This window comes from Bos indicus x Bos taurus, chromosome 10, assembly GCF_003369695.1.
Source record: "Bos indicus x Bos taurus breed Angus x Brahman F1 hybrid chromosome 10, Bos_hybrid_MaternalHap_v2.0, whole genome shotgun sequence".
Classification (NCBI taxonomy): Eukaryota; Metazoa; Chordata; class Mammalia; order Artiodactyla; family Bovidae; genus Bos; species Bos indicus x Bos taurus.
Genome location: NC_040085.1, coordinates 93990285 through 94004335, shown reverse-complemented (window position 1 = coordinate 94004335; position 14051 = coordinate 93990285). Strand labels below are relative to the sequence as shown.

The window sequence follows — 14051 nt, the reverse complement described above, 5'->3', positions numbered from 1 at the left end:
TCAAAATTTCAGTGGCCTTATTTTTACAGAATTAGAAAAAAAAAAATCTTAAAATGTGTACAGAACCACAGAATACTCTGAATAACCAGAGCAATCCTGAAAGAAGAACAAAGTGGAAGGTATCACACTTCCTGCTTTCATGCTGTACTGTAAAGCTGTAGTCATTAAATGGTATGGCAGTGGTGCAAAAACAGATGAATGAAACAGATCTGAAACATAAACAGATCAATGATCAATGAAACAGATCAAAGAATTGAGATCCCAGAAACAAAGTCACACATATATGGTCAACTAATATTTGAGGAGGGAGCCAAGAAAACTCAATGGAAAAAAGAGAGTCTCTTCAGTTAATGATGCTGAGGAAATTGAATATTCCCATGAAAAAGAATGAAACTAGACCACTCTCTTACACCACTCACAGAAGTTAGCTTGAAGTGGGTACATGACTTAAATGTAAGACTTGAAACCATGAAACTTCTAGAAGAAAACAGGATAAAAACTCCTTAATGTGGCTCTTGGCAATGACTTTCTGAATATGACTCCAAAAGCACAAGCACCAAAATAAGCAAGACGACATCGACCCAAAACGAGAAACAGTCAACAAAGTAGAAGCCTGTGGAACGGGAGAGAATACCTGCAAACCATATAGTCAATAAAGAGTTAATGTCTAAAAATGTATAACAAGCAAACCATATAGTTGATAAGGAGTTAATGTCTAATAAGAACTTATACAACTCAGTAGCAAATAATTCAATTAAAAAATGGGAAAAAGACCTGAATATACATTTTTCCAAAGAAGATAAATAGTTAATAAAAATGTGAAAAGATGCTCCGCATCACTAGATATTCAATTCAGTTCAGTCGCTCAGTTGTGTCCGACTCTTTGGGACCCCATAAATCACAGCACGCCAGGCCTCCCTGTCCATCACCAACTCCCGGAGTTCACTCAAACTCATGTCCATCGAGTCGGTGATGCCATCCAGCCATCTCATCCTCTGTTATCTCCTCCTCCTGCCCCCAGTCCCTCCCAGGATCAGGATCTTTTCCAATGAGTCAACTTTTCTCATGAGGTGGCCAAAGTATTGGAGTTTCAGCTTCAGCATCAGTCCTTCCAAAGAACACCCAGGACTGATCTCCTTTAGGATGGACTGGTTGCATCTCCTTGCAGTCCAAGGGACTCTGGAGTCGTCTCCAACACCATAGTTCAAAAGCATCAATTCTTTGGCGCTCAGCTTTCTTCACAGTCCAACTCTCGCATCCATACACGACCACTGGAAAAACCATAGCCTTGACTAGACAGACCTTTGTTGGCAAAGTGATGTCTGTGCTTTTCAATATGCTATCTAGGTTGGTAATAACTTTCTTTCCAAGGAGTAAGCGTCTTTTAATTTCATGGCTGCAGTCACCATCTGCAGTGATTTTGGAGCCCAGAAAAATAAAGTCTGACACTGTTTCCACTGTTTCCCCATCTATTTCCCATGAAGTGATGGGAGCAGATGCCGTGATCTTTGTTTTCTGAATGTTGAGCTTTAAGCCCACTTTTTCACTCTCCTCTTTCACTTTCATCAAGAGGCTTTTGAGTTCCTCTTCACTTTCTGCCATAAGGGTGGTACCATCTGGATATCTGAGGTTATTGATATTTTCTCCCGGCAGTCTTGATTCCAGCTTGTGCTTCTTCCAGCCCAGGGTTTCTCATTATGTAATCTGCATATAAGTTAAATAAGCACGGTGACAATATGCAGCTTTGACGTACTCCTTTTTCTATTTGGAACCAGTCTGTTGTTCCATGTCCAGTTCTAACTGTTGCTTCCTAACCTGCATACAGGTTTCTCAAGAGGCAGGTCAGGTGGTCTGGTATTCCCATCTCTTTCAGAATTTTCCGCAGTTTATTGTGATCCACACAGTCCAAGGGCTTTGGCCTAGTCAATAAAGCAGAAATAGATGTTTTCTGGAGCTCGCTTGCTTTTTTGATGATGCAGTGGATGTTGGCAATTTGATCTCTGATTCCTTTGCCTTTTCTAAAACCAGCTTGAACATCTGGAAGTTCACAGTTCACGTATTGCTGAAGCCTGACTTGAAGAATTTTGAGCATTCCTTTACTAGCATGTGAGATGAGTGCAATTGTGCAGTAGTTTGAGCATTCTTTGGCATTGCCTTTCTCAGGGATTAGAATGAAAACTGATGTTTACAGTCCTGTGGCCACTGCTGAGTTTTCCAAATTTGCTGGCATATTGAGTGCAGCGCTTTCACAGCATCATCTTTCAGCATTTGAAATGGCTCAACTGGAATTCCATCACCTCCACTAGCTTTGTTTGTATTGATGCTTTCTAAGACCCACTTGACTTCACATTCCAGCATGACTGGCTGTAGGTGAGTGATCACACCATCGTGATTATCTGGGTCGTGAAGATCTTTTTTGTACAGTTCTGTGTATTCTTGCCACCTCTTCTTAATATCTTCTGCTTGTGTTAGGTCCATACCATTTCTGTCCTTTATCGAGCCCATCTTTGCATGAAATGTTCCCTTGGTAGCTCTAATTTTCTTGAAGAGATCTCTCGTCTTTCTCATTCTGTTGTTTTCCTCTATTTCTTTGCATTGATTGCTGAGGAAGGCTTTCTTATTTCTCCTTGCTATTCTTTGGAACTCTGTATTCAAATGGGTATATCTTTCCTTTTCTCCTTTGCTTTTCACTTCTCTTCTTTTCCCAGCTATTTGTAAGGCCTCCTCAGACAGCCATTTTGCTTTTTTGCATTTCTTTTCCATGGGGATGGTCTTGATCCCTGTCTCCTGTACAGTGTCACGAGCCTCCGTCCATAGTTCATCAGGCACTCTATCTATCAGATCTAGTCCCTTAAATCTATTTCTCACTTCTACTGTATAATTGTAAGGGATTTGATTTAGGTCATACCTGAATGTTCTAGTAGTTTTCCCCACTTTCTTCAATTTAAGTCTGAATTTGGCAATAAGGAGTTCATGATCTGAGCCACAGTCAGCTCCTGGTCTTGTTTTTGCTGACTGTATAGAGCTTCTCCATCTTTGGCTGCCAAGAGTATAATCAGTGTTATTTCAGTGTTGACCATCTGGTGATTATTAGGCAAATACAAATCAAAACCATAATGAGATATCTCTCATGCCTCTTAGAATGGATGCCTTCAGAAAGACAGATAAATGTGGAGAAAAGGGGTCCCTTGTTCACTGTTGGTAGGACTGTAAACTGATACAGCCACTACGGAAAATTCTATGGAGGATCGTCAAAAAATTAAAATAGAACAACCGTATGATTCAGCAATTCCACTTCTGAGAATATATCCAGAGGAAATGAAAATGCTACCTTGAAAAGATAACTACAGTCTTATGTTCATAATAGCATTGTTTATAATAGCCAAGACAAGGAAACAACCTAAGTGTTCATTGAGAAATGAATGGCTAGTGAAGATGTGGTATGTATGTACACAATGGAATACATTTCAGTTGTTAAAAAAAGAATCCTACAATTTGTACTGTTATGGGCATTGAAGGCATTGTACAGAATGGATAAGTCAGATAAAGACAGATTTTGTATGGTCTCCCTTTTATGTGGAATCTGAAAAGCAAAACTCAGAAGGACAGATCAGATTTATGGTTCTCAGAGGGTATGTGTGTGTCTAAAAGAGAATTAGAGGAATGTGCTCAAGAGTTGGAAGATAAATAAGCACTAGGACGTAATGTACAGCATGATGACTACAGTTAACACTGCTGTGTGATACGTATGAGAAGTTCAGAGACTAGAGCTTAAGGGTTCTCATTACAAGAAAAAAAACGTATTTTTTTCTTATTCTTTTTATTGTACTTATATGAGATGATCCATATCAGCTAAACTTAGAGTAACCATTTCACAGTATGTATAAGTCAAACCATTATGTTCAAACCATTATATCTCAGTAACACTGGGGAAAAAATTTATGGTCATTTCTCAATATATGCAAAACATTATTATGTTGCGTACCTGAAGCTAATATAATGTAATATATTAATTACATCTCATTTTCAAAAAATTTTAGCCGTTATTAGGGGAATGTAATGGTCTATCATTGTGTTTTTCATATTTCCCTGAAGTTTAATGATGTTGGCCACATTGTCATATTCTTATTGGCCATTTGAATGTCCTCTATTATTAAGTACCCAGTTACATGTTACCTTTTTTTTTTTTAAGTTGGTTTACTAGTCTTGTGGATATATAGGACTTCTTAATGCAATATGGATTTGAGTATATTGTGAATGGCTTCTGGTTTATATATTCCATTTTGACTTTCTTAATGGAGACTTTGATGAAGAAAAACAATTTTATGTCACTGATAGGTAAACTTTTAGGTAAACCAGTTCTAATTTCTAAAGTTATAATTCTAATATCCAACCAGATTGATTTATAACAAAAACCATTTTTAAGTTATGTCTCAAGCAGTAGAGTAGGGTAGACCTTACTTTCAAAGAAAAAGAAAACCAAAGTATTAATAACTGGACTTTAATGGGAACATTCAGATAACATACATGAGTTGTGAAATAAATCCACAATTGTTAGTTTAATTATATTGTATTATGTATACAAATGGACTTCCCTGATGGCTCAGATGGTAAAGAATTTGTCTGCAATGTGGGAGACGTGGGTTTAATCCCTGGGTCGAGAATATCCCCTGGAGGAGGGCAGGGCGACTCACTCCAGCCTGGAGAATCCCCACAGCTAGAGGAGCCTGAAGGGCTAAAGTCCATGGGGTTATAAAAGAGTCGGACAGCCCTGAGTGACTGAGCACACACCGCATGTATATAAATAAATTAAGATCTGGGGAAGTGTGAAACTACAAAGTGTCTATTACTGAGCCTTCGGGTTTTTATTCTGGATAAGATGTATAGTTTTGGTTTAGGACAAGAAAGCTCTTTTTTGGTAAAACATAGGTATTTCTGTTCCCACTCTGTCATTTCTGGAAGTAGGAAATACAAATAATGTCTCTTTTCTGTGTACCATGGAACAGTTTCAAGTGAGTATATTCAGCTAGTACTTAAAATTAGAAAAAGGTTTAACATGATTGGCAGTATACAGAAATGAGTTAGATGTGTTGTGGAGGAGCTTAAATTGTGAGTTACGGCCTACACATATCTGAGAGAAATATAGATGTGCCCTTATCGAAGGAGGTAGAAAGACGTACCTAAACCAACAAGAGAACGAGGGAAGAGACAAAAGGAATGGACACAAATAACTCCTCCACACCCTTACCTTGTAAGAGGTTCAGGCCTGTGCATGTTTTATCGTCTTCTGTGCCATTGATTGGGTAGGTGCTGAAACTAGAGGGAAGAAGGAATTCCAGCGTAAAAGGTGCACACTGGTTTCTAGTCAGTAAAGAACCAAAGCCTTTTTCATTTGAGGGTGAAGTGGGAAAGGACCTTGCCAGAGACCATAAATGTTATCTGAAGGAGAACGTTTAAGGCTAGAAGAGACTCATGGTTTTACTTTTTATTGGGGTATAATTGATTTGCAGTCAGATCACATTTGCTTGTATTATATAGCAAAGTGAATCTGCTATATGAATGCCTAGCCAGTCTTCTTTAGGTCCTTTTCCCATATGAGCCATTAGAGAGTACTGAGTAGAGTTCACTGTGCTCTGTAGTAGGTCCTTATTACTTGTCTTATGTATAGCAGTGTGTCTGTGTCAATCCAATCTTGCAGTGAATCCCTCCCCCCTCACCAGTGGTTTTTTAAGCAGAGGCCCAGGATTTTAATAGATTAATAAGCATGGCTTTTCTGGTTGAAGGAGAAGGTGAGGGTTAGCTGTGGGGGTTAGCGGTAACACTTTATTCCCAGGAACTGGGGTTCCATGTCTTGGAGTTCCTTGAGGCACTATGAGGAGGGGCAGTTTTAGATCCACTAAGCAATTCAGAATGATCTCTGTTATTCAGTATCACAGAAATCCAAGTCTGTGCCCTGACCAGTAATGCTGAAGAAGTTGAAGTTGAATGGTTCTATGAAGACCTACAAGACCTTTTAAACTAACACCCAAAAAAGATGTCTTTTTCATTATAGGGGACTGGAATGCAAAAGTAGGAAGTCAAGAAACACCTGAAGTAACAGGCAGATTTGGCCTTGGAATACAGAATGAAGCAGGGCAAAGGCTAATAGAGTTTTGCCAAGAGAACACACTGGTTATAGCAGACACCCTCTTCCAACAGCACAAGAGAAGACTCTACACATGGACATCAAGAGATGGCCAACACCGAAATCAGAATGATTATACTCTTTGCATCCAGTGATGGAGAAGCTCTATACAGTCAACAAAAACAAGACCGGGAGTTGACTATGGCTCAGATCATGAACTCCTTATTGCCAAATTCAGACTTAAATTGAAGAAAGTGGGGAAAACCACTAGACCATTCAGGTATGACCTAAATCAAATGCCTTACGATTATACAGTGGAAGTGAGAAATAGATTTAAGGGACTAGATCTGATAGATAGAGTGCCTGATGAACTATGGACGGAGGTTCCTGACATTGTATAGGAGACAGGGATCAAGACCATCCCCATGGAAAAGAAATGCAAAAAAGCAAAATGGCTGTCTGAGGAGGCTTACAAATAGCTGTGAAAAGAAGAGAAGCGAAAAGCAAAGGAGAAAAGGAAAAATATACCCATTTGAGTACAGAATTCCAGAGAATAGCAAGGAGAGATAAGAAAGCCTCCCTCATCCATCAGAGCAAAGAAATAGAGGAAAACAACAGAATGGGAAAGACTAGAGATCTCTTCAAGAAAATTGGAGCTACCAAGGGAACATTTCATGCAAAGATGGGCTCGATAAAGGACAGAAATGGTATGGACCTAACACAAGCAGAAGATATTAAGAAGAGGTGGCAAGAATACACAGAACTGTACAAAAAAGATCTTCACGACCCAGATAATCACGATGGTGTGATCACTCACCTAGAGCCAGTCATGCTGGAATGTGAATTCAAGTGGGCCTTAGGAAGCATCACTACGAACAAAGCTAGTGGAGGTGATGGAATTCCAGTTGAGCTATTTCAAATGCTGAAAGATGATGCTGTGAAAGTGCTACACTCAACATGCCAGCAAATTTGGAAAACTCAGCAGTGGCCATAGGACCGAAAAGATCAGTTTTCATTTCAATCCCCGAGAAAGGCAATGCCAAAGAATGCTCAAACTACTGCACAATTGCACTCATCTCACACGCTAGTAAAATAATGCTCAAAATTCTCCAAGCCGGGCTTCAGCAATACGTGAACTGTGAATTTCCAGATGTTCCAGCTTGTTTTAGAAAAGGCAGAGGAACCAGAGATCAAATTGTCAACATCCGCTGGATCATCAAAAAAGCAAGAGAGTTCCAGAAAAACATCTATTTCTGCTTTTATTGAGTATGCCAAAGCATATGTGTAGATCACATATGTGTAGATTATGCCAAAGCATAGTGGATCACAATAAACTTTTGTTTATTGTGGAAAATTGTGGAAAATTCTGAAAAAGATAGGAATACCAGACCACCTGACCTGCCTCTTGAGAAATCTGTATGCACGTCAGGAAGCAACAGTTAGAACTGGACATGAAACAATAGACTGGTTCCAAATAGGAAAAAGAGTACTTCAAGGCTGTATCTTGTCACACTGATTATTTAACTTATATGCAGGGTACATCGTGAGAAACGCTGGACTGGAAGAAATATAAGCTGGAATCAAGATTGCCGGGAGAAATATCAATAACCTCATATATGCAGATGACACCACCCTTATGGCAGAAAGTGAAGAACTAAAGAGCCTCTCCATGAAAGTAAAAGAGGAGAGTGGAAAAGATGGCTTAAAGCTCAACATTCAGAAAACTTAAGATCATGGCATCCAGTCCCATCACTTCATGGCAAATAGATGGAGAAACAGTGGAAACACAATCAGACTTTATTTTTGGGGCTCCAAAATCACTGCAGATCGTGACTGCAGCTAACTCCACCCTGGGTACAAAGGTGGTTGTAGCTGTTTTCTTGGAATCTGTCCATTGAAATATTAGTATTAATCCCAATTCAATTTTCGTGTTTGAAGAATGGTTTTCTTTGTATAAGACATTTTTCATTCTGTAGCTTGGTTATACATGTACTTTTGTGGTTACTGAATCAAATCCATATGAGGTTTATATTCCCTTGGAGTGGGAACCACTGATGTATTCTCACATAATAAGGGTTTTGGACCCAATTTTAGAGTGTGTGTGTGCACGCGCATGCGTATACATGTACGCACACGCGCAGGGGCTTTTTTCCCCCACATCAATAAGCAGGTTTTGGATATGAACTGAATGACTTACAATTCAGCTCAATTCTGACACTGTCTGCCTTGAGGTAGCGTCACATTCCAGAGGTGAAGGGTTCAGTCCTATAAGACCATGCTTGGCTTCAGATGCCAGTTGCAAAGTCCAGGTTGTCACTTGTGCCTTTTGATCCCCCTCTTTGGGTTTGATTAGTTTTTGCTAGAGTGATTCATAGAATTGAGAAACATTTTTCTTATTAAGTTTTCCAGTTTATTACAATAAAAGGATATAACTCAGGAATAACTAGATGGAAGACATAAATACTTAGGATGCAAGGTACAGAAAAAAGCAAAGAACTTTCTGTCTTCTCTGGCACCACTATCCCCAAATCTTCATGTGTTTTTCAAGCCAGAAACATTCCTTTTTGGTTTTTATGGGGTTGACTGAGTTTATTTCCTGGAGGTGGGGGAGGAGGGGCCCATTGAAAGTTTTAACCCTGTTGATCACCTGGCAACCAAGTTAATTCCCGAAGTAGACTCCAGAAGTCACATAATTAACAGGATGTAAAGATACTTCTGGGCTTCCCTTGTGGCTCAGCTGGTAAAGAATCTGCCTGCAATGTGGGAGACCTAGATAAAAAGCAAAGATACTTTTGCTTTTATAATTTAAGACATTCCAACCGTTTTGCTGCTGCTACTGCCAAGTCGCTTCAGTCGTGCCCGACTCTGTGCGACTCCATAGACGGCAGCCCACCAGGCTCCGCCGTCCCTGGGATTCTCCAGGCAAGAACACTGGAGTGGGTTGCCATTTCCTTCTCCAATGCATGAAAGTGAAAAGTGAAAGTGAAGTCGCTCAGTCGTGTCCAGCTCAGCGACCCAGGCTCCTCTGTCCATGGGATTTTCCAGGCAAGAGTGCTGAAGTGGGGTCCACTGCCTTATCCGTCCAACCGTTTTAAGAGCTCTTATACCAGAAGAGGGGACAGTGGCCAAATACATATTATTGTAAATTGCAGTATCATATGTTTCCTTTTTATGAATAGCTGAAAAAACTTAGGCTTAAATGTGTGAGGAGGTTTTTTCATAGAGACACAGCAAGAACTAGACCCTGAAATACTGTGATTTTTTTTTTTTTTTTTATGTAGTGTTTTTATGCATTTAATTTCCTGGATATTTCTGAATTTGTGACTTTGAAATAAGCAAATATTAATGAACTGAAGGTCTAACAGCCAAACTTGAAAATCATCATCCAGATTTATTATTTCCAGGTCTTTGAAGAAACTGGTTTTGATATTAAAGATTATATTTGTAAGGATGATTACATTGAACTTCGGATCAATGATCAGCTTGCTCGTTTGTACATCATTCCAGGAATTCCAAAAGATACAAAATTTAACCCGAAAACCAGAAGAGAAATCCGGGTATGTAATTGAGAAGAATTTTCAGGTTGCTGGATGGTATCTAATTAAATTGCTTTTAGAAACTCCTTGATAATAACTAATTTTCTTGTGTTTCAGAATATTGAGTGGTTCTCCATTGAGAAATTGCCTTGCCATAGAAATGATATGACCCCAAAATCCAAACTTGGTTTGGCACCAAACAAATTTTTTATGGCCATTCCTTTTATCAGGTATGTTTGTATTTTTTAAAATATTAGACTTCACAATTCTGATAGTTTCTTTACATAGCCAAGTTTTAAAAGCAAATTCTTAATATCTCCATAGACCATTAAGGGACTGGCTTTCTCGAAGATTTGGAGATTCCTCAGATAGTGACAATGGATTTTCCTCCGCTGGTAGCACACCAGCTAAGCCCACTGTGGAAAAATTGAGGTAAAGAAACAGATGTGTTGGATTTTGACTTTTTGGTCTTTTTTAATACATTAGTAGCATTTTGCTTAAAAAGTTTGCAGAGGTATTGGCTTCCTTTTATAGATACTAGTTTCTTACTAGTCTCACAGATAATAGACATTTTAGAGGGGTGGTTTTTGGATGAGAGGTTAATTGAAGTCATAAAGGAGCTTCAGGCATATTTTAAAATAGTATACACAAGAGAATGTCAGCTTTTTAGATGGATAGCTAGAGTATGAGGAAAAGAAAATTTTTTTCTCTCTTTGTATGTATTCATAGTACTTGTTCTGTGTTCTCATATCTTTACTTTAGAAATAATTGGGTTTCTGTATGTGGTTGAATGTCTGTTTTTGTGAGAAGGAGATGAGGGGTGCTGACGTATAATTTGTTCAGAAAGATAGCACTGTGAAGACTTGGGCTTGCACCTTTCCTTTCCCTAGTCTAGACTGTATATTATAAGGAGTGAGTATTACATGGATAAGAACTGCAAAGAGCATTTTCTTGTTTGGGACTTAATTGTATCCAAATCACAGTTATAGAGTAGGCTAAGTAATTTTCTGAAATTCAGTTCTGTTCAGTCGCTCAGTCCTGTCTGACTCTTTGTGACCCCATGGACTGCAGCACGCCAGGCCTCCCTGTCCATCACCAACTCCCAGAGTTCACTCAAACTCGTGTGCATGGAGTCGGTGATGCCATCCACCCATCTCATCCTCTGTTATCCCCTTCATCTCCTGCCCTCAATCTTTCCCAGCATCAGGGGCTTTTCAAATGAGTCAGCTCTTCGCGTCAGGTGGCCAAAGTATTGGAGTTTCACCTTCAACATCCGTCCTTCCAATATAATTTTGTGAAATAAGTATATGTATTTGTAATCAACTTGTAGAGCTTTGCCTTGTTAGGTTCAGAGAGAGTTGCTTTCTAAATTTTCTCTAAGTTAGATGCTTTGTTTTTATCCTAGAGCTTTAAAAGTAAACAATAGGAGTAAATCACACCTACAGTCAATATTTTTTAAATACATAGGGAATATTCCATTTTAGTTGGATTTTATGAGGACAGAAGATTGGACTAAATGCCTTGAAAGTCATTTGTGCCTTTCAGAATCGGTCACTATAATCACCAAAGTATATACTGCTAAATATAACTGAAGAAGAAAAAAGAAAAAACAGGAATGTAGTCATGATTTAAAAAACCCAGTTACTACTAAAGTTATGAAATAGTGATAGGGTTTGAAAAGAAATTGTGTCACTGTTTAAGAATCTGTCACCCACAGTGGTATGATACCATTCCCACATCTTTCAGTCGGTATTAGGGTTTGTGATCCTAGAGAATGGAATAAGGAGATAATGAAACAACTTCTCAAACAAATTCCAGGTTTCTCAGGCAGGGTGATGTCTCTTTTTAACATATAGACTAACTCTTATGACATTTTGGAGGAATTACTTGAATTTTGTCTAAAGAAAGAGAGCCTGCAATTTTTTTTTTTTTTTGAGAGCCTGCAATTTAATCACAATTTTTAAATGGAAAAGGGGACAGATTCTGAAATATTCAGAAACAATCTTACTATAATATGGATCTTGGGATCAGTGACTCTGGACTGTATTAATATATGTAAGTGGTACTATCGAATACAATTTATCTTTACTACAAACTATTACAGTTGATTTCTTTGGTGTAAGTATTTGAGACTGGATCTTTATTTAATATGCTTATCTATCATTTTGAACTCCTTAATTTCCTTGGAAGAAAAGCTGTGACAACTCTAAACAGTATTAAAAAGCAGAGACATCACTTTGCAGACAAAGGTCTGTATAGTCAGAGCTATGGTTTTTCCAGTAGTCATGTATGGATATGAGAGTTGGACCGTAAAGAAGGCTGAGTGCTGAAGAATTGATGCTTTTGAACTGTGGCGTTGGAGAAGACTCTTGAGAATCACTTGGACAGCACAGAGATCCAACCAGTCAATCCTAAAGGAAATCAACCAGGAATATTCATTGGATGGACTGATGCTGAAGCTTCAATACTTTGGTCACCTAATGTGTGGAGCTGACTCATTGGAAAATACCCTGCTGCTGGGAAAGATCTAGAGCAAGAGGAGAAGGAAGCGACAGAGGATGAGATGGTCAGATGGCATCACTGAGTTGGACATGGCTTAGCGACTGAACAGCAACAACAACATAGCTCAGTTTGTCAGATCTTAGCACGGAGGGTCCATACTGACCTGTGCAGGATCAAATTCCATATGGAAGCATCCTAGTAAAGAATTGAATTGTCTGTCCTATTATAAAAATCCACTGATATATGTGTATTCAGAGTGGCTTTATTTATTGGCTTCGTTACTAAATTTATTAAATTTGTGAAAGAAGTATTTCCTTCAGATTCATTTTTGTTGTTCGGCCAGGCTGCAAGGCTTGCGGGATCTTAGTTCTTCATCCTTGGCTTGAACCTGTGTCCCCTGCAGCGGAAATGCAGAGTTCTAATCACTGGGCTGCCAGGAAATTCCCCAGATTTTTAAAAGTACAGTCATTTTAGGAGAAGGTGGTATCAATAATTTAGAAAAGTTTGGGACTAAAAATAATAGATTATCACCCCATTCAAGAAATGTGGAGTGATAGGCATTCTTCTGGGTTCTGGCAGTAAAGCAGTAGACAAAGTTGACATGAATCCTCTGCCCTTGTGGAATTTAAACTCCAATGAGGGGAGATAGATAGTGAATAAAGTAACATTTATAGTCCGTTAGATAAACTCTAAAGGTTTGGGAAGAAGTATCAGTAAAAATTTTCTGATTTTATTTTTATTTTTAAATCTTGTTGTAGTCGAACCAAGTTCCGCCACAGCCAGCAGTTATTTCCTGAAGGTTCTCCTGGTGACCAGTGGGTAAAGCACCGGCAACCACTGCAGCATAAACCATACAGTAATCATCACGCTGAAGTGTCTGATCTTTTAAAAGCAAAGGTGAGTGATAGTACATTTAAAGATTTTCATAACTTAAGATCCTTTGACTTAGAAATGCATCTGAGTTGAGGCCTTGCAGATTAACAGTTGTAGAGCTCTTAGTCGTTCATCCAAGGCGCCTGTCTTCCTGATTTGTGATTTGAAGCTGGGATGAGACTCCTAACCTTTACAGCTTTGGTATTAATCCAATGTAGTAAGGAATATGAAGTATCAATAACATCTGATTTTGGTAAATGTGCTACCAGTGAAAGGTTCACACCGTGTTGTTCTTCAGTGTATGATTATATCACAGTTTGTTTATCCATTTTACTCTTAGTGGACGTGTTTGTTGTTTCCACTTGGGGGCTTTTACAAATCATACTGCTAGGAATATTTCTGTACATGTATTTTGATGAACATATACAGTTCTTTTGAGTATATAGATTTGTTGGAGCAGTGGATATGCCTAAGTTCTTAAGTATATACTGCAAAAAATGTTCTAAATAATTTGTATCCCCTGCAAAATATTTGAGAGTTCCATTTGTTCCATATCCTTACTGATCTTTGGTATTACCTGTCTGTTATTTTAACCATCTATTTGGGTACCAGTCTTTACTTTTCTTCTTTTACAAATATACTGGGTACATCAGAATTTAAAACTTTCTGTGCTTGAATGGTCACTGTCAAAAGAGAAAAAACACCCATGAAATGGGAGAGTTTGCAAATCACATATCTACTGGGTTTATATCCAGGATATATGGAGACCTCCTATAGCTCAACAACAGCAAAGAAGAAACAGTTAAACAAAAATGAGTGCACAACAACTTGAATAGACATTTATTGAAAGAAGACATTTACATGGTCAGTAAGCACATGAAAAGATGCTCAGTTTAGAAGTAATAAAAATGTAGTAAAAAATGGAAAATAATGAGTTGACAAGAATGTAAAAAAGTTGGAACCCTTGTGTATTGCAGGTGGGAATGTAAAATGGTACAGCTGCCATGGGGCAGCTT

At 38.6% G+C, this 14051-nt stretch overlaps 1 protein-coding gene across 1 annotated transcript in view; it reads left to right on the top strand.

The window, feature by feature from the left end:
• Window positions 1-14051, top strand: part of DCP2 (decapping mRNA 2) — a 55901-nt gene that overhangs the window by 29146 nt on the left and 12704 nt on the right. The window contains exons 5-8 of the mRNA XM_027552592.1: window positions 9529-9681; window positions 9778-9890; window positions 9985-10092; window positions 12921-13059. Coding sequence (XP_027408393.1) covers window positions 9529-9681; window positions 9778-9890; window positions 9985-10092; window positions 12921-13059 — 513 coding nt within the window. The remainder of the gene's footprint in view (window positions 1-9528; window positions 9682-9777; window positions 9891-9984; window positions 10093-12920; window positions 13060-14051) is intronic.